The sequence below is a fragment of the Copadichromis virginalis genome, linkage group LG3 (genome assembly GCF_057382275.1).
Source record: "Copadichromis virginalis isolate Kocher_CV1m ecotype Utaka linkage group LG3, C_Virginalis_male_GT1.1, whole genome shotgun sequence".
Classification (NCBI taxonomy): domain Eukaryota; kingdom Metazoa; phylum Chordata; class Actinopteri; order Cichliformes; family Cichlidae; genus Copadichromis; species Copadichromis virginalis.
The window spans coordinates 25258288-25285332 of record NC_140620.1 but is presented as its reverse complement, the minus strand read 5'-3'; the positions used below and the strand labels follow the sequence as shown (position 1 = coordinate 25285332).

Sequence of the window (27045 nt, the reverse complement as noted above, 5' to 3'; positions counted from 1 at the left end):
GGCCATCCAGGTCTTTATGTTTTTAAGACATTCCTGCAGTTTAACTAATTGGTGTGTGTTATCTGGCTTCATGGACAGATAGAGCTGGGTGTCATCTGCATAGCAGTGAAAATGTCTTCTAATGATACTGCCTAAGGGAAGCATGTATAATGTAAACAGAATTGGTCCTAGCACTGAACCCTGTGGAACTCCATAATTAACCTCAGTGTGTGAAGAGGACTCTCCAGCAATAAGAACAGAATACACAGTTTTAAAATTACAGTTTAAAATTAAAGTGACTGAAAGGTGAATACATAACTGTAAGTAACTAAGAGTGAATAAATTGTCGGTAGTATAAGAAGAGTGTAGAGTAGTTTTTGTTTCTGGTGTGGGAAATGGTCTTATCGGCTGGAGTTAAAAAGCAGATTGGCCTTGGGGACAAAGGTGGCTCTCCTCCTCTCAGTCCTGCAGGAAATGCAGCAGAAGCGTCACACAGAGGGCAGCCATTGAAACGCGGGGTGAAGAATGTGAGAGGGGTCATAGATGATTTTGGCTGCCTGTCAGCCCGTTGGCTGAAAACCTGTGCCAGAGTTCTGACAGGCAGGCCAATGATATTAGAGCACACTGATGCAGTGTGCTGCAGTCTGTTCCTGTTCTGTAGGCTGAGGGAGTGGAACCAGCAGGTGATGGAGAAGGTCATGATGCTTTCCGGGAAGGCATTGTAAAAAGTCATCATGATGGGTGTGCTGACTCCAAAGGAGTTGAGTTTCCTAAGGAGGTGTAGCCGTTGGTGGCACCTCCTGAGAATCTCCTCTGTGTTGGCAGAGAATTTCAGGAGGTTGTCAAAGATGGTTCCCAGGTATTTGTACTCCTCAACTACCTCCACTGGCTTCCCGTGGATGGTGGTGGTGACTGAATCAGCCAGATCCCTCTGCCTACTGGAGAAGGTCACCACCATCTCTTACCACCATCTCAAACCTGGTGTAGAAAGCGTTGAGGTCGTCAGGGAGGGAGGAGGGGTTCCTGCCCTCCACCTGGATGGTTCTGGGGGTGATGACCACAGTATTCACAGAGGCCATGGTTTTGAGAAACTGCCAGGCTGAGTGGAGGTCCCTTGTGGTGAATTTTTTTTCAACTGTGTTTTTCTAATGTAGTTTAGCAGTTTTTATGGCTCTCTTGAGCTCCTGGTTGACCTCCTTTTTGTCCAGAGCAGAGCCGGTAACATGAGAAAAGCACAAGAAAAAAGCTGAAGTCAGAAAAGGTTAAAAGGTGAAATATTTGACCACTTGTAGTCTTAATCATGTTGAACTGGTCTCTGTAGTGCAATACATAACTATACTACTGCACACTGTGCAACCTAAACTTTACACCTGTTATATTAAAGTTTTCCACACTTCCTAAAAGACACTTCTTGAAGTCTTCTGCCCTTTTGCCTAAACTTTAAACACAAATACTCTACAAAAAAACAAACAAACAACAACCACACAAAAACATTCAAAACTGGTTAAACTCAGAATCACACAGTATCACTCTGACTCTGTTACTTCTGACCTTTAATAACCTATTTATGCCACTGTTACAGGGCGTAAACTCACTTGTCAGTAGTGCACAGATCTTATCTGCAGTCTGGAATTCTGGTCTTATCAGAGCAGCAATAAAGAGTTCATAACATTTCTGAAATTTGCAATATGTGTGTGTGTGTGTGTGTGTGTGTGTGTGTGTGTGTGTGTGTGTGTGTGTGTGTGTGTGTGTGTGTGTGTGTGTACCACGGCTAAATACTCAAAATGCGGTTTTAGTGTCAGGGTTAGAGTTATCGTTATGGTTATAGTAAGCAGCTAGGGAAAGCATTATGTCAATTAGATGTCCACACAAAAATATGAAAACACAACTTTCTCTGTGTGTGGCTATGCGTGTGTGTTAAATACAATGATATAAAAAGAGAACAAATCTGAGTGCATAACTTTGTAATGATTAATGATTCAGGAACCTTTGTACAAATGTATGAGTCAATCCAGGCTTGAGCAGCAAAACCTATAATTGTTCAAAGTCCAACAACAATACTTAGAAGAAGCAGGAGACACAGAGGCTGCTATTCCAGTGCTTTGAAAAACATTTGTTCGAGGTAGGATTTCTTATTTTCTGTATCATCACATCCCTGCCACAGACCAACAATATAATCGGCTTTTCCTTCTTGGAAGTTTTATCAGAGAATCAGTTTCAGTGTGACAGAAAGTGGTTTGAGCATTTCGCTCAAGATCACATTCATGAATTTCCACTGTTGTCTAATGCCACTTAGCTTGCGTGAGTAAACACCCACCACTAGAGTTGTATGAAGACTACGGGTGAAGTCAGTGAGTGTTTGGAGAGAGACTCCAGTTTTTACCAGGTTTTGAATTTCGCACCATTTTGTAGAATTGACCTCAATGGATTAGTCTGTACCATTTTGTGTCCACATTGTTAGACTTTGTTGAAGAGTTGTCGACTCTCCTTCTGAGAAACTGCAGTGAGAGACAGTTGTTGCTCAGTATTGCTCTGTTAGACCCAAACAGACAAAAGAAAATCTGAAAAGCATAAAAACTTACAAAAATCTGAACAATCTCATTTAACCAAATGAGTGTAAATAAGCCAATCCTCAAATCCAATCAGCCATGAAAACCCAGAAGTACACGTAGAGGCGTAGGAGCTGTCACCTGTACTTTCTGATATTTTAAAGGGTTTAGAAAAAGCTACGTTACAAAACACATTGTTGTCTTGGTTTCTTTGACAGAGAAAATAGTAACAGGAAGCTTGCTTTTCTTTTTAATTTTCACAGTAATGAGCAATGCTCTTCAGGAGCTCAGTTTGATCTTCACACAAACCCTCAGCTTTCTCTGCTGCTGTGGGAACAGGAAGCAGGTGAAGAAGAGCACCAGAGAGAAAATCTGTAGAGAAAGTCTTTGAACAAAGAAGAAATTATTTCCAGTGTCTCCAAAAGTGTTTCTTTGAGGTATTTTTTTTTTCTAATTTGAGCTTTCATATTTAAGACTGTAATGTTTAATGTTTCAGAGGATTGTGCTGGTGCTTCCTGTAAGACAGAGATAAAGAGCATTTGTTTTTGTTAATTTTCAGAGGTGAATCATGGCTCTTTATCAGATTTCTGGACTTTTTACACTTCGACTCTCATCCTTCATTAATGCTGCCCTGTCTCTAACTCTTCTCTTCTGCAGAGGTAAGTTTAGAGGCATAACACACCATTACAGGCTGAAAACACATGTTCATCTTCAGATTATGAAAGAGTCGAGCCCTGGTCATGTACACAGAGAGACTCTTTACACAATAAAAAACACAGAAAAATGGGACCAAATTACTAACATAATGGTACAAATGTAATTTATTTGCATTGTTGTTGCTCTTTGTGTCATTTACTCTCTGAGTTTAAATAAAGAACAGACTCTTTTAGACTTCATCTGTGCAGAGATCCATCCATGTCTGAGGTGTTGCTTCAATCAGCCTTTCATCTGAATCCTACAGGAGTAAATCAAATCTGATGTGTTTCTTTGCAGGTTATTCTCAGGAAGCTCCAACAAAGCAAATAGTGGCTCTGCTGGGTGATGATGTTGTTTTACCCTGTTTCCTGACAACTCCTGTGGATGTATCACAGCTGCAGCTGGAGTGGGCAAGAACTGACCTGACACCAGGATTTATCTACATGTGGGACAAAAATAAAGAAAATGTGGAGTTGAAAGAGCCGTCGTACGCTGGAAGAACCTCACTGTCCTTTAATAAACTGAAGCATGGAGACGTCTCACTGACTCTCTCCAAAGTACAGCTGTCTGATGAAGGACCGTACAGATGTTTCATTCCACAACTGGGTCAAATGTCATATGTTCATCTTATTGTTGGTAAGATTATTTTATTTAACTTTATTATGACTAATTCCTACTGTCAAAGTTTATTAGCACAAAATAATCTTTTAAAAGTTTTCTGGAATATGTGACATTATTTGTCTTTTCCAGTGTAAATAAATAATTCAAAGTTACGATATTGATAATCTCACACACAGTTAGTAGATATCCAAATGTTCTCTTGTAAATTGAGTGCAGCAGATTACTGTGATTTCTCTCGTCTCCCTTCATCAGGGTCAGCATCTACACCCGTCATGAAGGTGATGTCAAATGTCAGCAGCAGGGTGGTGTTACAGTGTGAGTCTGCAGGCTGGTATCCAGAGCCTGAGCTGCTGTGGTTGGACGGTGAGGGAAACCTCCTCTCTGCTGGACCTGCAGAGACCCTCAGAGGTCCTGATGACCTCTATACTGTCAGCAGCAGAGTGACTGTGGAGAAGAGACACAGCAACAACATCACCTGCAGAGTCCAACAGAGGAACACTAACCAGAGCAGAGAGACACACATACATGTTCCAGGTAATAATGACTCACAGTCAGAAACTATGTCATTATTTCACCCTCATCATGTGCAGTTTGAACCAAATCAGAGCTAGTTTTACAAAAATAACTTGTATTTCTTTATGTTTTAAGGCTCTGCTGTCAGGAAGGAACCATCGGCCACTTTCATCATCGTGATCGTTGGCCTGCTGTGGATTTGTACCATTGTCACTGTTGTGTGGAATTTCATACCATCAAAAAAACCTGGTGCGTCACACGTTTGTTTCCCCTCTCATTAATAATCAGACAATGTTTTTTGACACTGTGGATTTATGATACTCAGCTGAAATAACTAAGCAGAGCGTCACCTTTGTTCCACTCTATAAAAGTCTTTGATAACAACCAAACACATTCAATTCAATTTTATTTATACAGCACCAAATTACAACAACAGTCACCTCAAGGTGCTTTATATTGTAAAGTAGACCCTACAATAATACATACAGAGAAAAACACAACAGTCATATGACCCCTATGAGCAAATGCTTTGGTGACAGTGGGGAGGAAAAACTCCCTTTTAATAGGAAGAATCCTCCTTATTTTGTCATTTCTGTGTGCAGACCCCAAAGAGATTGAAACTGAGAAGAAAACAACAAAACAAAAATGCACCAGAGCTCCTGCTGACAACACCGAGATCATAGCAATAAAAGCAGTGCCGCCATCAGAACAGCTGGAAGACGACACATCTGCTGCTGAGGAGATCAAAGAAGACGAGAAGGAAAAGAAACAGAAGAAACAGAAGTACAGAATAAGTGGTTCAAAGAAAAAAGCTCAAATTTGATGACCGTTTGTCTTAAAAACAGAACTTTAGCTCTCATGCTGCATCCAATGTTTCGAGGAGCTGACGCCATAACATGCATGACGTGAGACACAGAAGACTCCAAACATGTTTGACACTCTGTTTCTGTGCTCACCGTCACTTCATCATCACATGACGGAAAACATCAAACTTGTGATGTGTTCAGGAGTTTTCATCTATGAGGGAACTGCAGTGACGTCACAGAAAAAACTAAAAACCCTGCAGTTTGTTTCGCAGCACTTCCAGACTCACACACTGCATCGTGTGGTAAAGGCTTTACCCACTGGAGGGAACCACAGATCTGACTGTTGTGATAAAGCAGAGTGCACGTCAGCCTGTGGGTCACTTTTAAAGAGGAAGTTCAGAAATGTAAAATGAGTCATGTGACCTTCCTTATGCGTTTGCTTCTTTGAGTCTGTCAGCTACCTCCGCATTATCTGGAGGATGTTAGGAAGTTAATGATTGTTGCGACTCAACAGACGGACGTGCTTTCAGCTTTTCTAGTGTGTTATTTTCCTCATGTGTGTCATTGCCTTCAGTTTACATCCATGTTTATCGACCATCCAGTTTCATGTTGTGCTTTGTGCTGCACAACTGATGAAGTTCAGAATCACATTTATTTAAGTTTGTGCACAAACCAGTGTCACAGCTTATAACTGAGGTGTGAGGGGTCGGCAGCAAGCTTCCACTTTCCACTGCAGAAAGACTTCAGATTGTTTGGAAGTGACCTTACAACCTTTCTCAGAGTGAAGAGCAACAGCCTGGCTTTGATTAGATTCATGTAGTGTCTTTGAAAAGTGTACAACATAATGAAATGAAGTTTAGCATCTAATCCAAAGTGTAAACTATGTGTGTAGATGTATTTGTATATACAATACACACACACACACACACACCAATTACAAGATGTACAGTATTTGCATGCAATATTAAAATACGCGGTGTGTGTATGATGTCCATGTGTACAGGGCTTTAGTTTTGCAGTTTTACTTTCAGTTCAGCAGAATGTTCAGCTGGATCTAAAACTCTGGTGTGATTACAGCGAGGGCGATCAGAGTGTGACGCACGCTGGGTCACTCTCACAGGTAACAGACTCACAGTGTAAGACAGAGACGGCGATCACTGGATTTGATGGTTTTATTATCAGACACAAAACACACTGATCGGTAAGTGTGTCATCTGTGAGATTTGTGACCTGCAGCAGTCTCTGTTAGTAACGCTTCACAGTTTGTGTAATCTGAAGCCAGACTGTGCAGTTAAGACAAGTAAAAACTTGTTTCATTCAGAATCTGATGCCAACTTACCAGAGCATCCAGTTTGACCACAGCAGAGCCCAAAGACGATGACGTGCTGCCTTTCTGCTGGTTTTTTATCTCTGCTGAGCTCCAGCAAACTCTCATAACGACTTTATAACGACCGATTTACTGTAAAACTCAGGACAACAGGAGTTACAGTCTGCACCACTGCGGTAAGCCTTTTTTAATATATAATAATGTATCTGTGTGTCTGTGTAAGCGTGTGTCTCTGTTTCGCTGTAGAGTTCCTGGTGAGTGTGATGGTGCACGTCCAGCTTTAGCAGACCGATGAACAGGTGAACACAGCGGACATGTTTCAGCATTAGCAGCATCATAAACAAACATGTTCTAAAAACGATATTTAAATATGAATTATGGTCTTAACAACAAATTTTCTCTTATAAAGTCAGACTTTCTGTCCACATTACTTTGATTTTTACTAGAAGTAATTTGTCAAAAAGACACAAAACACAGAACTGTTTCTTTTTCCAGATATTTTTCTTTTATTGGCGTTCTGAATAACACACAAACCCACCCTATAAAACCACCCTGTTGCTTTACAGAGCGTCCTGGGGTGGGGTCAGATTCCCACGCTTACGTTGTTATTTTTGCTCGTCTTGGTTCAAATTGTTTCCACTGATTGAAGGTGGATCAGGTTTGTTTATTTGACCTAAAATCATGCAAAGAAATCACATTATACAGAGTACACACTTGCCTGTGTCGGACTGTGACATCATTGTTAACACGAGCCACGATCCTTGATCCGAGCTCATGAGGTCGTCATTAAATTAAAAGCAACTCTAACTATGCACATCTTACATTTACATTTGTTAAAGTTACACTTACACTCTGTGGTCTCGCTTCATGTTGTGTCAGTGTGATATTGTGGTAACACCTAAGTGGACATTAAATGTTTCCATATGTAGGCTTACTGATACAAGATGCAAACCGGTGTCCCTCTGTGCTCACGTGCAATATGAGCACAGACTGTTTTACATTTGTTTGTTTTTTATTATCATTATTAATGTGAGATTAATCAGCTCTGTCTGTTTGATAGTCCACCGTTCACAGGTTTCAAGATGCGTTATCTTCAAACTTTGCCACAATAAACTAGGCCTTCAGGAACACGAGTAGCTAGGCTGGCTAAACATTTAAACCTTGACCTTTATTGTTCTTGCACCCAAAGTCAAAGTTAACCTTGGAAAATTATTTCAAGAAACCATCTTGAGTAATATATCATATGAAAAGGCGTGGAGAGAGCCATACGACACACTTTTTAGTTTTTTCAATTTGATGCCCTACAACATCCCAGTGACACCATAACAGGCTGATGTCTGCCTTTCACTCTCTGGGTGGAGGTCTGTGATGAAAACAGAAGCATTAGGGCAAGTGGTGAAAGACAGATGCTAATGTGTTCTATGGCAAAGAATAAAAGCATGAAAGATGTGTGTCTAAGTTAATTTGATCCATTTATTAATTAATTTAAGCAGTCACCTCAACGCACTTTATATTGTGAGGTATAGACTCTACAATAATACAGAGAAACCCCGGCGATCCACTATGAGCAAGCACTTGGTGACAGGGAGAAGAAGAAAACCTGTTGTAGAAGCAGACTCAGGGAGGGACGACCAATCATATATGACATATTTTAGTCATATTTCGATGACTAAAGAAAGACATAAAATATGTTCTCATCAGTCCATGTTGAACTTTATTTTGAACTTATATTCATATGAAGATAAGTTCATATTGAATCAAAAATAAAACAGGGTTTGTGCATCATGTAACCTCTGAGACTGTGGGGTTTCAGGCCCAGTGTTGATGTCTAAGCGAGGGTCTGAAACCTTTCCATTGCTGGAAACATGTCACAGTTCTGATTATAATATTTACAGACAGTTTCAGCCTCCGTTCTGCGGCAGATTGCAGTTAAGTGTTGAGAGAGAGGAATGAAAATTAACACCTAAGTGGACAAGTTCAAGTATCTCAACGTTCTATTTATAGCAGTGCAGTGAGAGTGGATCGACAGACTGGTGCAGCGTCTGCAGAGATGTGGCCTGAGAGAAAACTGTAAGCTGTTGGTTTACTGGTCGGTCAACATTCCTAACCTCACCCAGGAGTGACATTTCAGAAACAAACAACTTTAAAATGTGTTTGAGCGCTCACTTAGAGAAAGTTCAGACACGTGTTGTTGTGTTTACTTCAATCATTTTGTTTGAACTGACAAAAAAATTTCCCAAATCTCTGATGAATAATTTTGATCATATCTTTTCATTAAATGCAGTAATGATGATCTTTTGAATGACCTTTATTTTGTTTTGTTTTTTATAAAGACTGAACATCACTCATTACAAAATAGAAAACAAATTTAGAATGGACGTAAAAGGGAAGTTTTTTTTTCTAGAAATAACTATATTACCGAATCAGTTTCCACAATATCAGACCATTCACTGAGAGCTGAAGAGAGTAAAAGCCTTTTGTTTTGACTTTCAGATAAGAAGCGATGGATGTCTCTTCAGGAGATCTTCTGGAGACCGTCAGCTGTCACTTCTGTTTTGGTGCTTCTAACACTTCTCTTCTGCAGAGGTAAACCTCTGATGTTCCTGTACACTATCTCAGACACTTGGTTGTGCTCATTCCCAGCTTGTACCTTACCTCATGTTGCTATGTGTCAGATAGTCTCTGGGACACCTTGGGGCAGCCTGTAGCTCTGGTCCTGTTGGCTGTGGTAGAGTCTTAGCTCTATGGATCTGATCTTAGGGCCTCTTCTTGTGCTGCCATGATCAGAGCCTCTGTACAGTCCTGTAAGGTGGTCTTTTCCAACCACTGGTAGGATTTCTTGATACCAGCCATTTCCTCAATCGATCGATGGTACATCCCATGCAGGTGTTTGGTCGTCCATGACAGTTTCTGTCCTGTTCCTCCTCATTGTCCTCTTCAGCTAGGTGATGGAGTCTTGAAGCAGCTGATCTCAGGGGGGCTTTTTCCTGATGTATTCATGGATGGTTCATATTTAATCCTGGATTGTGGTTCTGCCACATGAATTCTCACAATTTCTCTGTTGCTCATAGAGCATCAGGATGCTGGACTTTGGGTGGACTCCTGCACGCATAATAATCTGTATCTGTCTTTACATCAGTCACACATATCTTCTCATGTGATGATTTTGTTACTGCAGCTGAGTATCTTATGACTGTTATGAAATAGTATGTATAAAACATGTCAGGTCCTGATGCTGTCCAGCTCTTCATTCTGGAGACTCATTGTTAGTTGTCTGCATTTCTGATGTTGACTGACTCTCTGTGGTCTACTCTTAGGTCCACCACCCACTTGCTGTTAGTGTTGTGTGATGTGCCCTTCTCCCAGATGTTCTTGCAGACCTTGTTCTAGTCTTCTCTTGAAGCTGAGAGTACACCTTGGACTAATATTTGGAGAGCAGCCTATTTACTCTCCAGGCCTCTGCTTCTCTGGCATATCTCTTCAGCCTCAAATGAGTGAACAGACCTGTGAGCAGTTGTTTGGCACTTTTCAGAATCTCAGTCATGAACATCTTGCTCTTCATCATATCATCCAGGACCCGTCTTATAAAGCTCTACGGAGTGGAGAAGTTTCAGTGTGTGAGACAAAAACTGGCTTTTTTTTTGCATATGAACCCTAAAAGACCAATTCTGCTGGAGGCGTAACACAAGGTAACAATGGTAATATTTTTATTTTAAAAAATGGATTTTACTAATTATAGAAGCATCTAGAGACATCAAACTCTTTTTTTACTGTGAAGAATGAGGTGAAATTAAAGAAAAAGCTTTGAAAAAGGTCTATCCAATTACCCTGCATGCAATGGCTCAGTGGTTTCTCTCGTCTCCCTTCCTCAGGGTCAGTCTCTACACCCGTCATAAAGGTGATGTCAAATGACAGCAGCAGGGTGGTGTTACAGTGTGAGTCTGCAGGCTGGTATCCAGAGCCTGAGCTGCTGTGGTTGGACGGTGAGGGAAACCTCCTCTCTGCTGGACCTACAGAGACCCTCAGAGGTCCTGATGACCTCTATACTGTCAGCAGCAGAGTGACTGTGGAGAAGAGACACAGCAACAACATCACCTGCAGAGTCCAACAGAGGAACACCAACCAGAGCAGAGAGACACACATACATGTTCCAGGTAATAATGACTCACAGTCAGAAACAAACTATTTTATTATTTCACCCTCATCATGTGCAGTTTGAACCAAATCAGAGCTAGTTTTACAGGAATAACTTGTATTTCTTTATCTTTTAAGGCTCTGCTGTCAGGAAGGAACCATCGGCCACTTTCATCATCGTGATCATTGGCCTGCTGTACGTTGGCGCTGCTATCGCTTTCGTTTGGAATTTCATGCTATCAAAAAAACCTGGTGCGTCACACGTTTGTTTCCCTTCTCTATTTTTTCTGGAGCTTCAAAGGCTGAATTTCTGAGACTAAACTGAGCACAGTGTCAGCTTTGTTTCCCTTTATAGGAGTCTGAATATGTTCGTTCATGGACAGTAATGCTGCTCTGGACTTTGGAAATTAACAAGTGATCATTTCAGCATTATCTTACCTGAATGAATATTTTATTCTCACACTGCTCAGTTTCCAGTTTATGATTGCTCAGTATTTTTACACTGTGGTTCAGGGATGAATGTAACATTACAGGATCTTACAAAGAAAAGCGTCTGGACTTCTTTAAGGCCCCACCTTGCATGATAAGGTGGGGCCAGGTTTCACAATGAACTCACCCAAAACTCTGGCTGATTGGAGCCCACACCCAGTTTCACACCTTGGCTCAGCAATTAGAGGATCATCAGGGGGTCCATTTGTCCCTCTGTGGGGGGAAACTCCCACTAGGTTTATATCTGGGACTCTCCACCATTTGACCTTAGAACTGAAGAAGCTTCTCGGATGAGAGGTGAAACGTCTTCAAGTAACTTAAAGAAGTCCAGACGCTTTTCTTTGCAAGCTTCTTTGACTACGATGACCTGGATGACTGAGAACCTTCACAGACATTACAGGATCTTAACCAGCAGGAGGGACCAGAGGGAGTGTCAGTGGGGTTAAACAGGAATATAAATCAACAAACGCATGATAATTGCTCTGACTAATGCGTACTTTTATTTTAATGTTCCAACACAGTTACAGGTATTTTATGGTCACATAAAAATTTCAATAGGAAAGCTGTATTCAAACACACAAACACATGTATATGTATGACACTTTTCCTTTCTGTGTTTAGACACCAAGGTGAATGAAACTGAGCTGAAAACAATGAAACAAAAACGCAGCAGAGCTCGTGGTGACGACACCGAGAACAAAGAAATAAAAGAAGAGCCGCCATCAGAACAGCTGGAAGATGACACATCTGCTGTTGACATGAGTGAGGTGATCAAAGAGGGCGAGGAAAACCAGGAAACAGAGACTCAGAGTACGGCACAGTCAGCCTTAACCAGCAGTGAAAACTAAAGAACAAGAAGCTCTCTGAGAGCACAAACCTCAGGCAGCTCGCTGTTTGTGCAGTGCTTACTTTTAAGCAAGAATAGTGTATTTTTATATAACATTACACTGGAGTAGGATAATAAGTATGTGAAAATAAATGGACATTAATGACTTGAACTTATTATGTAATATTGTACTGCATTATATTTATAACTAACTCATTCATTCTCCTGACAATACTTTAAAGATTTAACACATTTTGGGGTCAACGTGAAAGAAAGACAGATGTGAAATGTAAAAGTGAGGTCAGAGGTCAAAACTGACATCATATTTTAAATGTACTTTCTATATGTTAACGATACACACCACACTTGTAAGAATCATAAAGTTTAACTCTTTTTTGTTAGTTTTCCATCAGTAAACCATCAAACATGACCCCACTCTGAATCCCTGAAAAGTTTTATCAGAAGTCATTCAAACTTTTCCAGCTCTGGTGTTTACAGATGCAATGACCCACAGAGACGATCAGATGATAGAAAAGTCCAAACTCATGATGTTTTTAATTGCGTTTCACTTTCAGTTACTTTTTTGTTTTTGATTATCTGCTGACAATTCATTTCACTTTTCTTTATGCAGCATCAAATCACATCAGCAGTTAACTTCCAGGTTAACACATTACATTGTGTGTTCCCACTAGAGGGAGCTACAGAGCAATCTGCTGCTATGACACCAGGATGAAGCAGGTTGTGTTTACAGCACAGCAAAGAGCCAGAGGACATGAAAAGATGTTCAGAAATATAAAATGTGGAACTTCCTGTTGATGTGACCTTCCTCTTGTGCATTTGGTTTTGTGGTTCTTCTTTGGGCGTCGACTGTATCTCTGTCAAAGCTGATGGATGGTTAGAGGGTCGTGATTGTTGATTTGTTGATGCCAACACAATCAGATGATCCCAAAGACACCAGTGTGTGTTTTTAAATGAGTCAGTGTGGAGTAAAGTTCCTTTACTGTTTAATGGTACAGTGTGCCACACATGTTTTTATCTGTTTTTTCTAATGTGTGTCATTGCCTCCTGTTTAAAGCCACATTTATGGGCCATCCAGGCACTATGTGTTTGTTTTTGTGTTGTTTCTCTTGGTTTTGTAAATGATTTCTGTTTTTGTAAATAAAGTTTCTAAGTTACTCCCTTATTCTGCCTCCACAGTCGAGCTGTGACAGTATTTATGTCTGACTAAATACACCCACTGAACAGAGAGTACATACGCTGTCCATTCTGAGGGTTACATAACAGGACATACAAAAAATAAAAAAGCTCTTAATTTTTTTTTTTTATATAAAACCTCAAATAAACAAAAGCACATATTATGCCTTGTTGTTGTTTATTTAATAGAAAATAAGTCAAACTACAGAAGCAGTCCTGCAAAAAACTGAGCACAGACTCTTATTCAGTACCACACATAGTAGGATTAACTTGATGTAATAGTTTTGGTATGATTTTATGGGTCATCTTTACATCCTGACATGCAAGTATTTGTTCATGCACAGCTCTCTGAAGGTCCCACAACAGTATTTGAGTCAGGCTGAGGTTTGGACTGACCGGCTCATTGCTGCATTTTGGTTCTTTTCACTTTCAGTGGTGTAGATTTGCTGCTGTGCTTGGGATCACTTTCCCTGATGATCCAGTTTCAGCCAAGCTTTAATATAATACTTTGGTGTACAGAGAAGTTGATGTTGAACTCAATAGCTGTGAGGTGCCTGAATCATCACGCCTCCAACACCGGGCTGTCAGCTGTGACGAAGCATGAAGTGAGCTTTGTAAATGTTGTTGTTAAAAGTCCGCTTGTTCACTGTAGCTGTTTTATACTACGTTACCCATGATGCACCTCGGTATCTGTACTTCCGGTTGGGAACGTGTTCAGCGCAGCGCTGCACAGATGAGAGGTGTGTCGGAGGAGTAACGTATTAACGTGCATTCGGTGTGAGTTAATACTGCGTGCGTGCTTACCATGTGAGTATTGTAAGATGAGAGTGAGGCTTGTTGACTTTATCTGTGTAATTTGCTATCGCTAAGAGGCTAGTCCCGTTGCTATCGCTAAGAGGCTAGTCTCATTGCTATCGCTAAGATGCGTTTTGTTTGGCCTACTACAGGCAGCCTTGTGTTCAGCCCATATTTCATTCCATATACGACTTACTGTCAAGCATTGTGGTTGTAGGTGGATGTAACTATTTACTATGTTTATTCTCTGAATCGTTGCAATCTGCAGAGGTCTGGTTTGCCAATGTATATACAAGCCAGAAATTCATTTATGGTCTTAGGGTGCCATCTAGTGGCCATGAGGTTATGGCAGATTGTATAACATTACGCTGGAAACCCACAGTACTGTATAAGGGGTACACTGCTATCCATAGTGGTTAATACAAATGTTTGTTCTTTCTGTTTACAGATGATCTGTCACGGCGGGGTGCGCCGATGTGTGCGGAAGCAGGACCCAAAAGCAGATGATGATGAGGAATAGTAATGATTAACAGAAAAGTGAACCTTTATTGCGATGGCGGCAGGAAATGAACCAAGAGACCAAAGCAAACAGGCAAAACACTAAGAAACAAAACACTGAACTGACAAAACACTAAGAAACAAAACACTAAAGGTACTAAGACCAAAAACTATAACTATGACCGAGGTGGAAAATAAACAGGCTAAGACTATGACTATGACCATGATTCTGGTGAGAATAAACAGACGAACTGACAATGGCATGAAGAAAACAAAAGGCTTAAATACAGACATGAGGTGATCAGGGGAAGTGGCGACACATGAGGAAACAGCTGACTGACATGAATCTAATGACAGGACCAGGAGGAGTGAAAACTAAATACAATGACCAAAGAACACATGACACTGTCAGAATAAAACAGGAAACACTAAAACTAGAAATACAAACTTAACATACCAAATACGTGATGAATAATGCAAGAACTCAAACAGAAAACCCAGGAACAATAACTGCCTAAACTAAAGGCAAATAGGAAATAACACAAAACTAACAACATCTCAAAAATTGAGAACAATACAAAGAAAGCTCAAAGTGCTGGGTCGGAGACCCAGCCTGTGACAGAGCCCCCCCCCTTAAGGGCGGATTCCAGACGCCCTAAAACCTCGAAAAACAAAACCAAAAACAACCCACCAAGGGCGGGCGGTGGGGGTCCAGGACGGAGGGCCAGAAACAAGGCCAAAAAAAACCAAAAACAACCCACCAAGGGCAGGCGGTGGGGGTCCAGGACGGAGGGCCAGAAACAAGGCCAAAAAAAACCAAAAACAAAACGTCCATCAAAATCCCAGGAGCGCAGGGAACAGTTCATGACTCCTCAGGGGGCCGACCCGGAGGGTGACGGTCCAGAAAGTCATAGTTCATGTGATCAGGGGGCCGACCCGGAGGGTGACGGTCCAGAAAGTCATAGTTCATGTGATCAGGGGGCCGTCCGTGCGGACGGCAACGGCGGCGACACGGAAACGGTTCAGGGGGCCGACCTCGACGGCGGCGACGTGGAAACAGTTCAGGGGGCCGGCCGAGCGGAAGGCGGCGGCGGCGCCCAAGTGTCAGGCGTACCGGCCGAGGCTTGGAGGGCACAGGACCAGGCGACGCTGAAGCAGAGGCTGAGGCCGGACCAGGCGACGCTGAAGCAGAGGCTGAGGCCGGACCAGGCGTAGCAGAAGACTCCGACGAGGCCGGACCAGGCGTAGCAGAAGACTCCGACGAGGCCGGACCAGGCGTAGCAGAAGACTCCGACAAGGCCGGACCAGGCGAGGCTGAAGACTCCGACGAGGCCGGACCAGGCGTAGCAGAAGCACAGGCAGAGGCCGGACCAGGCGTAGCAGAAGCCGGACCAGGCGTAGCAGAAGCACAGGCAGGACCAGGCGTAGCAGAAGCACAGGCCGGACCAGGCGTAGCAGAAGCACAGGCCGGACCAGACGAGGCTGAAGACTCTGACGAGGCCGGACCAGACGAGGCTGAAGACTCTGACGAGGCCGGGCCAGACGAGGACGAAGACTCTGAGGCTGAAGCCGGAGCCGGACCAGGTGGAGCAGGAGCAGCTGATGCAGAGGCCGGACCGGGCGAGGATGAAGGCTCTGAGGCTGCGGCTGACGAAGCACAGGCTGGAGCTGCGGCTGACGAAGCACAGGCTGGAGCTGGACCGGGCGAAGCACAGACCGGAGCTGGTCCTGGCGTAGCAGAGGCAGAACCAGGTGACAGTGAGGCAGCCACAGGTGGTGAAGCAGAAGGTGGCCAGACGGGCTCCTCAGGCCCTCCAGCTGACGAAGCATGAGGCTGAACGGGCTCCTCGGGCCCGCCAGCTGACGTGGCGTGAGGCTGGACGGGCTCCTCGGGCCCGCCAGCTGACGTGGCGTGAGGCTGGACGGGCTCCTCGGGCCCGCCAGCTGACGTGGCGTGAGGCCGGACGGGCTCCTCGGGCCCCCCAGCAGACGTGGCTTGAGGCCGGAAGGGCTCCTCGGGCCCTCCAGCAGACGTGGCATGAGGCTGGTGCGGTTCTCCTGAACCCCCAGCTGACGTGGCATGAGGCTGGATGGGCTCCCCGGGCCCTCCAGCTGACGAGGCATGAGGCTGGATGGGCTCCTCGGGCCCTCCAGCTGACGAGGCATGAGGCTGGATGGGCTCCTCGGGCCCTCCAGCTGACGAGGCATGAGGCTGGTGTGGTTCTCCTGAACCTTCAGCAGACGAAGCATGAAGCTGGCTGGATTCTCCTGAACCTTCAGCAGACGAAGCATGAGGCTGGCTGGATTCCCCTGAACCTCCAGCAAACGAAGCCTGAAGCTGGCTGGATTCTTCTGAACCTCCAGCAGACGAAGCATGAAGCTGGCTGGGTTCTCCTGAACCTCCAGCAAACGAAACATGAGGCTGGCTGGGTTCTCCTGAACCTCCAGCAGACGAAACATGAGGCTGGCTGAATTCTCCTGAACCTCCAGCAGATGAAGCATGAAGCTGGCTGGGTTCTCCTGAACCTCCAGCAGACGAAGCATGAAGCTGGCTGGGTTCTCCTGAACCTCCAGCAGACGAAACATGAGGCCGGACGGGCTCCCCGGGCCCTCCGGCTGACACTGAAATTGGCTGCACCAGCTGTACCTCCGTCTCCGGCTCCAAACCGGCCTGGATAGCAGTCCCACAGCAGCTTAGCTGAGCCTGATGGCTAGCTTTTCCAGGGCAAACAGTCTCTGTATAGCCGGGTTGCGTTTGTGATACGGAGCGTCGGTGGCGCGCACGCCGCTTTTTCTTAGGAGTGGAAGACGGCGGAGCGATGGGTGGAAGTCCCTGGTAACTCCGAGGTCCCCCGAGAGCCAGTCGAGTTCCCCGGAAAGAGTGCTCGTGCTCCGGAATGAGCCACGGCTTCCACCGGAGCTCCTCCTCCAAGAGAGCGCAGAATATAGACTGGCGCTCGTCGTCGTCCAAGTCTATGGTGTGCGGCGCTTCCTCGCGCTGAACTGTGACAGGAGTATGGCGAGACTGTGATGAGGGCGTGGAAACTGGTGAGCTGAGAGGTGGTGACGCTGCGGCGAATCTCAGCGAACCGACACGAACACACTCAGGTTCCGGAGGCAGCAATGGAGATGACTGATTGTGGGGTTGTTGTGACTGGTGGGTGCTGGAAGCCATTTCCTGACTCGACAGTCCCTGGGCCTGCAGCATCTCCTTTATCCTCGTAAAGGCATCAACTATGGCAGGTGAGTCCGGGAGCTGGAGAAGGCGGGGATCCCTCTCCATAATAGCTTCAGCAGCGTTAATCATTACCAGCTTGCTCTTTAAATCGGGCGCTGTAAAGAAGCGGTCGAGGATCGCTTGGATCCGAGCAGTCTCCTCCAGACACTCGGTGAGAGCAGAATCCGCTGGGTCCATGACTGGTCAGTTTGTTCTGTCACGGCGGGGTGCGCCGATGTGTGCGGAAGCAGGACCCAAAAGCAGATGATGACGAGGAATAGTAATGATTAACAGAAAAGTGAACCTTTATTGCGATGGCGGCAGGAAATGAACCAAGAGACCAAAGCAAACAGGCAAAACACTAAGAAACAAAACACTGAACTGACAAAACACTAAGAAACAAAACACTAAAGGTACTAAGACCAAAAACTATAACTATGACCGAGGTGGAAAATAAACAGGCTAAGACTATGACTATGACCATGATTCTGGTGAGAATAAACAGACGAACTGACAATGGCATGAAGAAAACAAAAGGCTTAAATACAGACATGAGGTGATCAGGGGAAGTGGCGACACATGAGGAAACAGCTGACTGACATGAATCTAATGACAGGACCAGGAGGAGTGAAAACTAAATACAATGACCAAAGAACACATGACACTGTCAGAATAAAACAGGAAACACTAAAACTAGAAATACAAACTTAACATACCAAATACGTGATGAATAATGCAAGAACTCAAACAGAAAACCCAGGAACAATAACTGCCTAAACTAAAGGCAAATAGGAAATAACACAAAACTAACAACATCTCAAAAATTGAGAACAATACAAAGAAAGCTCAAAGTGCTGGGTCGGAGACCCAGCCTGTGACATGACCACACACACACACATACCCATATACACACTCACACCCCCGTTACCTGCATGTGAATACTGTAATGCCTCCCTACCAACGCTGTACATCCTGTTGATGTCATCTGCCACCTCTTTAGTAAAGTTATTTGAACTACATCACTGTGGAGTACCATTCCTTCTGACCGAGGACGACTCAGTTGAAGCGTGATCGGCAATCAGTGCAAACATACATTACAAGTGGTCCTTCGAGCCGGATTCGCCTTGGCTGAGTTAATGAGATGGCAAACCCTCAGGATAGAGGTGCATCGAGTAGCTCCAAGTAGTTCAAGCAGCTCCGACTATGAAGAGGATGAGAGATGGCAGAAGATGGAATCAGTTTGGAGCAGTGTCCTCCAACACATGACTCAACTGCAAGTGTCTATGGAGGAAACTCATGGGACATTACTGAAGCGGGTGGAGCGTTTGGAGCAAGCTTCTAAACCTGGCAGTCCTCTTCCCCCAGAAACAGGAGCGTTAGAACAACCCCAACATATTTCCTCCATAACAGAAGTTGCACCACTACAACCTAGCAATGAGGTGTTACATGACACCACAACACCGGCGAACATGCCGACGCCAGTGGAAACATCTGCTCCATCACCTCCCCGTAAAGCGAGCCTTCACATTCAGCCAGTGCTGCACCCTGCCACTTATGTAGCTGCATCGACGCCACTCAGGAGACCTGGGCGATGCACTGCTGAACCCTTCTCATATCAGCGATCGGAACATCAGCTCCTGATGAACAGGCCAGGCCAGGTGCAGCTATTACATTCTGCATCCCCAGCTGATCAGCCACTACAACATGCTCATCTTTCAGTGCACCAGCTATCACAGGCTGTGGACCCAATGAGTCTGCAGCAGATGTCACATCCCGCTGCTCCTGTCTTCCAAGTCAGACATCCAGCTAATCCTGTGTACTTGCAGCAACCTTCACGTCCACCAGCGCCTGTGACCCAGCCATCACAGTGGACAGAAGCTCATCGCCCTGTGCCCACCATACTGCATCCTGAAGCTGTGCCTGATCCAGCTGGCAAGTACTATGTTCCTTATCCCTCAGGCAGTAACTATTCATCATCTTCCTCTGCTGAACACCATAATCCACAGGTTGCCACACTCACACCCCCGTTACCTGCATGTGAATACTGTAATGCCTCCCTACCAACGCTGTACATCCTGTTGATGTCATCTGCCACCTCTTTAGTAAATTTTTGAACTACATCACTGTGGAGTACCATTCCTTCTGACCGAGGACGACTCAGTTGAAGCGTGATCGGCAATCAGTGCAAACATACATTACAGTTGTCCTGGTACGTTTATGGGCTCAGTCTCTCATTTAAGGTCAAACTAAATGAAACGTGGAGTCAGTTTTTAAAGCCCTAAAGAACAGGGTCAGAGATTAAATTTGATCCACTGTGACAGAAAGTTTTGTATTTATAGCAACCCATGAAAACATCACAGGCTGTGTCTCACACTAAACACAGTCTTTACTGAATACACACTGCAGAATCAGGTTGCATGGGAAAAGCACCACTCTCTGGGTAATGATAGTTTATAGCAGATATAAGCTGTAATTCTTAGTAATCATACAAGGTTTTTCCACAGAGGCCTGTGGGAAGAGACATTTGCTGCAAGCAAGGAAGCAGAATCGACTCCACATGGAAGCAGTTGCTACAGTACTGTTCAAAAGTTCTGAGTCACCCTTCATTTTTTTATATTTTGGAGGAAAGTAAGAAATTTGGGCCACTTTATTTCCTTTAAGTAGTTTCACGAATTGTTCTCCGGGCTTTTTGAAGGATATTTTCCTTGGGGGAGGCCAATCCATGACTAATAGTCAATTGTCAGCACCAGTCAGATGATTTCCAGGTGGTCTAACATTGTGGATCCAAATCTGATGGTAATTCTCTGTCTCCAACACCACCGGCTGAAATGCAGTTTCAAACCATAGTAGAGCCTCCACCGTGTTTCACAGATAACTGCAGACACTCCTCCATGCATATTGACAATGATTTAAACCAAACATTTCAAGTTTGGTGTCATCACTCCACAAGATGTATTGAATCTGTTTTTGTCCAGTTTTTGTGTAGTTTGTCATGCTTCAGCCTGTTTCCCTACCTAATGGCTTCTTGACAGCCACCTTTCCACTGAGACCATATCTGATGAGGGCTTCAGGAAACAGTAGCTGGATCAACAGACAGTTGCGTCTCAGGTCCTATTTCAGCTCAGTCTGCTGTAGATATTTTTTTAGGCCTGCCACTACTTCTTTCATCCTCCACTTGGCCAGTTTTTTCCAACTCGGCTGGGTGTGGAGCGTTTCCTTTTCAGGCATAAACTGCACAACCCACCTACACATGCCAAGTTTTAGGCTAATAACTCTGAGTGCTCTTGTCTATGCTGGATAAATGTTTGGTTCCTCAGTCTCGTCATGCTGCATTTTTCTAGCCTTTTAGGGTTGTGGGCATTATCAATGTCATGTATGAAAGATACACAACAGAACAGAAATACAAAGAACACAAAGAACTTTAATTTGGAACAACAGCAGAAAGAGTCAGCTCTGAGATTAAACAGAAACATTCTTTGAAATAAATTAAACAGCACAAACGTGGCAATAATTAAATAATAATATAATACTTATTTTTTTGCCTAAGTTTCACAGAAGGCAGCAGAAATAAACAGCACAAACAACAAACAGCATAAATATGGAGCTGCACTGTCTACATGTTGGCGGATCCAGAACATCAAATGAATATCTGCAGTTTCAAGTTTCAGTTCATGGCCGTTCACACCCTAAAGGGTGGATCTGAGGGTAACCATGAATAAAAGGAGTAGTGAGACCAAGTTTGATTTAGATCCATGATCACTGAGCTATTTTTAATTAAAATTTTAATTCCAATGTATAATCTATTAATAGAGTCTCCATAAATTATGTTTTTGGTACTTCAGAGGTCTTTGGTGTCCTTCCAGTCTTCAATGTCTCCAACATGTTTTTCGACTCAGTTTCTACTTCAGTCCTTCCACATGATGTGTGACTGAACTGTTCCCACTGAAAATGTCTTTCCAAGGCTGTGGGTTGGAAATATCCAGTAAACTGTGACCAATAAACCAGCATGTTCATTTCAGTTCAACACAGTGAAAACCATGAAGGACTTTCCCACTTAACCTCCTAAGACCCGAACTCTTCCACAGCATGCATTTTTAATTTCTCTTTGATATTTGGGCTGATTAGGACCCGATGAATGTAAAAACAAAGACTTACCAGACTTTTTTTTTACCTGATTTTTGTTTCTAAGAAAAATGAGAGCCACATACGAGCATATTTATTTAAAATTTCAATAGAACAGTAGCAGTATAATGTCCTCATAAGTGAATATCAGGCCCTTGTAAAGTAAAATTGAGTATTTTGTTCAAAATAACCCAAAATGTGATGTTCACATATGTGGACGCCAGGTCCTAGATTAAATTTGTCCACTGGAGGTCATTCAGAAGCTTACTGAAAGATTCAAGGTGACCTTGACCAGCAAGATGTACAATTTAAATAAATGAGAACATTAAACCTGACAGTAATAAATAATGCTCTTTATCCTGCTAAGTGTTGATCTCCAGACTGAACTTCAGGTCTCTAATGAAGTCCAAGCAGTCCTCCAGTGTTGGACAGAGAGCTACAAGTGAAAAAAGAAAGTACAAAGAGGGTGAAAGAGATGGACCAAAGAACAAAACTGCAACGACATGATAGAGTCACATTCAAACTAGCCTCTAGTCTCTCATCCAGATCACCACACCCTGAACCCACTGCTCCACCCCTCCCCTGCAGCTGAGCCACAAACCACACCACAACTACAAAGAGGTGAAGCTTGGACATCTCTGCTGGCACATCCTCCTTTGAGCCTTTGAACTCAAAAGTTAAAAGTTGCAATAAATATTCAACTAGTGTACAATTATAGAGGATGAACACATCCATAGAAATTGAAACTGTTTTTGTAGCTGGCTATGAAGACGTGGATTTCTGCTGGCTTTTAACATGACAGTCTGTGAGGGCTGACTTGAGTAGATGAACTGCAGTTTGGGGCATTTTCACCCCTGCTTGGCATTAGCTCAGTGTACATGTTGGTTTTTAAACAATCATTAGGGTTAGATCGAAATAATGTTGCTGACAAGGAATGGAAAATAATTTAACCATTGGTTTTAGACTGGCTACTTCACTGCATCTGAATCCAATTTAAAGAATAACCTACATGTGGCTTGTTTCATATATTTACTGTTTAGATATCCAGATTTCCCATGCTGTGTTTTTTCTGATACAACACTTGAGTCTTCACCTGAGGTCGAAGTTTAAATCAGACTCCGTTTATAGAAGTGACCTTATGAAGGGTCTCAGTGCTGCTGGGCCAAGTGTCTTCCTGTGGCTGCTGGTTTGAACCTCCAACCTGACTATCAGGATCCAGCAGAGCCAGAAAAGGTAAATCTCCAATGCTCTCAGGTCCATTAACACCAACCCTCCTTTGAACTCCTGGAATTGTTATGGTTCGTTTAGGTCACTTCGTCGCCTTGATGCTTCTGTTGAAAGAAGTTGAATAATAAGTCAGTCTGATGGCAGAAGAAGCAACAACATGTTTGTGTTTGTTTGTTTCTGATATACATTTTATTTGACGGCGAGAGAAATACGCAGTCACAGCCACAACCGACACAAAGGCAGTAACTACGACAACCAGAAAGACCCTGGACCGACCTGCTGATATATAAAAAAGAAAAAAAATGAACAAGGTCACCACACAAAACATCTCACCCAAACAAAAACAATGCAGAGAAAATGTGGGTTGTTATCTCACTATTTCTTGGAGACATCTCACGAGGATCTGGAGTTTGGAAGTTTCTAGGATACACGGGACTCTCTGTCGTAGAGGTCTTAGCGTACTTTGGATCTAAAATATAGTCATGATCTGTTCACATGAAGGTTTGGAAATGAGTTGAAAACAAAAACGTACCAAAACAAATCTTCTCACCGACTACAAGTTCAACAACAGCAGCTTTCACTCCGCTCTGCAGCTTGGGAATGAAACATCTGTATCTGCCGTTGTCTTCCTCCGACACGTTCAGGATCTTCAGTGAAATGTTCCCGTGTTTCATGTCGTCCATGAACAGCTCCGTCCTCCTGAAGTACGAGGCCATCTTCATGTCGGGGACCTCCTGCCTGTCCCTGTACAGGTGAACGTACTCCACTCGGCTCAGCCGGTCCGACGGGTCGGGCTTCAGGTCGGGTTTGGACCACTCCACCGTCAGACCCTGGACATCGAACATGGGCTCCAGGTGACACGGCAGGATGACATCATCACCCGGAGCGGCGATGATTGGAAGATTTGAACCGATCACCAGAACCTCACCTGGAAATATGGAAAATTAAACGTCTTGAACTCCACAGACCCCTGTAGAGTTACACACTGACGAAATAAACGCTAACAACAGTTGGCTCTGCCACTTTATACTGTAAAGTGAAAACTCTACAGTGATCCGGAGAAATCAAAAGAACCTCTAAGAAAAAGCACTTGGTAATAAAAAAAAAGAACTTTATTTTAACAGGAAGATGCCTCTGACAGAACCAGGCTCAGGGAGGTGCAGCCTCATAAAGAGCATAAAGATGAATTATGTTTAACTGTGTTATGGTCACCTTTTCTGTCATGGTCCTGGGCCATGTTGGCCCAGTGTTCTTAGTTTCCTTGTATGTTTGTATTTTATTCCATGCTTCCCCTGCCCATTATGTCTAAGTTCTCCCCGTGCTCTCTCTTCCCCCTGTGTGCCCTCTATGTATTTATGAGCCCTCGTCCCCTTTCGTGTTTATTCCATGTCTCCCCTGCCTGTTACGTTGGTGTTCTACTCGTGCTCTCTCTCCTCCTGTACTTCCTGTTTCACCTCTCCCGTCAGTGTTCAGTTCACCCCGCCCTGTCTCGTTATGATTATCAGTGTCACCTGTGTTCCCCGTGTGTTCCCACTTCCCTCGTTAACCCTCTGTGTATTTCTGTCTGCGTCTCCCTCTGTTCAGTGTGACGTCGTCCCTCATGTTGTGTGGATCTCCCTGTGTCTCTCTGCGTATGTTAGTTTACTTTTCCCAGTTTAGTTTTGTATTTCCTATGTTCTGCCATTCCAGCATTAAAGCTGTGATTTTGAGTTCATCACCGTGTCTGTGAGTTTTGCGTTTGGGTCCTCCTCCTGCCTGCCACACAGCCGAGCCTTGACATTTTTTGTTTTTACTGCTGAACAACTCATGTTAGCATCCTGACATTAGCGAGTCTCACCACTGGACTGCCTTCGTTAATGTGTGATTTTAACCTCAGCAAATAACCTGTTATTATAGGAGTCTGTGCAGTAAATACAGACACTCTGTGATGTTACTCATTCATTTAACTCTTTTAAATAACAGCTGTCAACTGTGACTGCAGACACAGTGTTAGCTGTTAAATGACTGTGTAGAAAAGTAGTTTGTGGTTCCAGCCTCGTAAACTTTTATTTTAAACTGATGACAGCTGCTGCCTCTGGGAGAAATATAAACTTCACACTTAAACTGTTGAGTCATGTGGAGCCTAAATGATGTGACACTGAAATATTGAAGAAAATAAGTCACACACATCTCTGAGACCAGCCAACAAACTGAACGAGTATCTCTGAGCAGCTACAGATTCATCTGAGATGAGACACGTGCACATTCATCTTAGTCAGTATTTTTTGAAGCTTTTAGCTCTGCTTGAATGTGTGAGGGAGTTTTCTTGGTTTCTTCAGATTCAATACTTGGAGTCCTTTATAATACATAAATGCACATGTTCTAAAGCTAAACTTTCTTTCTAAAAAGACAATTACTTACTTTTGTGCTTTTATGACTTTTGTATGTTTTAAATGTTGCTATTAAGTTGGAAAGAAGGTCTCTATCACAGATAGCTGTAAATTCCTTAGATATCAGGACACAAAGACACGACACATTTTCAGATGATCATCGGTTTTTAATCTTTGATTGTTTGAAGTTTATTGACATTAAACCTCCATAAAAGTACCAAACTTGACAGAAAAACTTTGCTCATCATGAATGCAGAAGTTACCTGTCATCACCTTCAGTGACGCCACAGTAAGAAGTAGTGGCTCTACTGAATCTGGCAATCTGGCCCAAACAGCTATTATGTTATGACATCTTTCTTAAAGTTATTTGTTGTGCAACGTTTAATTAAGATCATTATTTACCTTGAACAGGAGTCCTGACGATGAAAGCCGAGCACAGGATTAAAGTCCAGAGTGGAAAAGGGAAAAAAGAGTCCTCAAAGTGCGATTTGTAGACACACATGATGAGAGCAAGCTCAGACAGTCTGTGGCTGAGAGAAGCAAATCTTCTTCTTCTTCTTCTTCTGTACAGCTGCAGTCAGGTCTGCCTCCTACTAATAAACGATGCAGCCCCTCCTTACCGCTCATGTGAACATCCAGGCTGTGAATGGGGAGGTTTTAATCACAGTGTTCATGCCGTAAATCTTTTAGCTGTCACAGTCTGACTCTTCCTCATTTTATAACTCGAGTGGCTTTTAATTAGTCTCGTGTTTCTAAAACCGCGTGTTTAGTTGGGTTTGATTTTTCTTTGGGATTAAAAGAATCTTCAGCTTCTTACTGATTGAATAATTAGAAACCTTCAGATATATCAGTATAAAGGAATGTTCAGGGCCAGCTGTAGACACGATAACTGGCGCCTGATATCCGTCATGGCCACCTCGTAGCTCAGGGCCTGCAAAACAAGCTTCGCCCCACAAGATTTAACTGGATAGAAAGATGAACATTCTCATATAAAACTCTGTGAAGTGCCAGGAGGCTTACTCTCTTTTGGGAAGCCGACCACAGCTCCAGGCTAGATCCAAGCTAAATTTGAGGTTGAATTTATGAAAGTAAATTCTTACTGTTCCATTTGAACTAATATACGAGTCACATTATGACTGAGGGAGATGAGTGTAAAACACTGAGTTCATTATTTTCTCAGTTCAGTTCAGTTCAATGTTTTTTATATAGCACCAAATCACAACAACACTCGCCTGAAGGTGCTAAACATTATCAGCTAAAGATCTTAAAATAATGAGTCATGTGGAATAAAAACCCACGTGAAACAAGAAACTATTCTTCCCAGACTGTCTCGCCTAAGCATTTATCCTCCCTCGCACATTTTCTCATCCATTATTCTGTAATGTTGCCTAAAGTTTAGTAAAATTATAATGCATGGGAAAAACAGGAGTTGTGTCACTCTTGTGAGCAATCATATTTTACTGTAAGTCTTATTAGTAATATGAGTGTTTTCCCCATAGAGGCTGTGAGGGAAGCAGGGAGGGTCACAGATTGTCTTTAAACTGCATGCAAAGCGAGGAAAACTAGCTCGCCACAGAGCGAGAAACTGTACAGGACATGTAAATACCAAAAAACAAAGCTTCAGATGGTTCTGCTTCAAATGGTGTAAAAAAGCACATGTGAGACCAATGATTTTAAAATAGA

General features: G+C 43.4%; 3 protein-coding genes across 5 annotated transcripts; 2 read left to right on the top strand and 1 right to left on the bottom strand.

Moving 5' to 3' along the window:
- Window positions 1-2038: 2038 nt before the first annotated feature.
- LOC146713635 (butyrophilin subfamily 1 member A1-like) lies at window positions 2039-6140 on the top strand. Its single transcript, XM_085449057.1, has 7 exons — window positions 2039-2101; window positions 2792-2965; window positions 3088-3187; window positions 3522-3860; window positions 4098-4379; window positions 4494-4607; window positions 4961-6140. Exons 3-7 carry the CDS (start codon window positions 3097-3099, stop codon window positions 5179-5181), a joined length of 1047 nt encoding a protein of 348 aa, XP_085305183.1. The 5' UTR covers window positions 2039-2101; window positions 2792-2965; window positions 3088-3096; the 3' UTR covers window positions 5182-6140.
- Window positions 6141-6235: 95 nt separating this feature from the next.
- On the top strand, window positions 6236-13123 carry LOC146713634 (butyrophilin subfamily 1 member A1-like). Of its 3 annotated transcripts, none has more exons than XM_085449276.1 (5): window positions 6236-6667; window positions 8985-9077; window positions 10364-10645; window positions 10764-10877; window positions 11736-13123. In XM_085449276.1, exons 2-5 carry the CDS (start codon window positions 8999-9001, stop codon window positions 11960-11962), a joined length of 702 nt encoding a protein of 233 aa, XP_085305402.1. In that variant the 5' UTR covers window positions 6236-6667; window positions 8985-8998; the 3' UTR covers window positions 11963-13123. The 3 variants fall into 3 exon arrangements, with proteins under 3 accessions (XP_085305402.1, XP_085305412.1, XP_085305422.1); XM_085449286.1 differs by lacking the exon at window positions 6236-6667 and adding an exon at window positions 8435-8561; XM_085449296.1 differs by lacking the exons at window positions 6236-6667; window positions 8985-9077 and adding an exon at window positions 9089-10180.
- A 9952-nt stretch (window positions 13124-23075) lies between these two features.
- Window positions 23076-26962, bottom strand: LOC146713633 (myelin-oligodendrocyte glycoprotein-like). Its single transcript, XM_085438778.1, has 4 exons — window positions 25765-26962; window positions 23544-23921; window positions 23370-23462; window positions 23076-23272 (listed from the first exon to the last, which is right to left on the bottom strand). Exons 1-4 carry the CDS (start codon window positions 25862-25864, stop codon window positions 23076-23078), a joined length of 768 nt encoding a protein of 255 aa, XP_085294904.1. The 5' UTR covers window positions 25865-26962.
- Window positions 26963-27045: the final 83 nt, after the last annotated feature.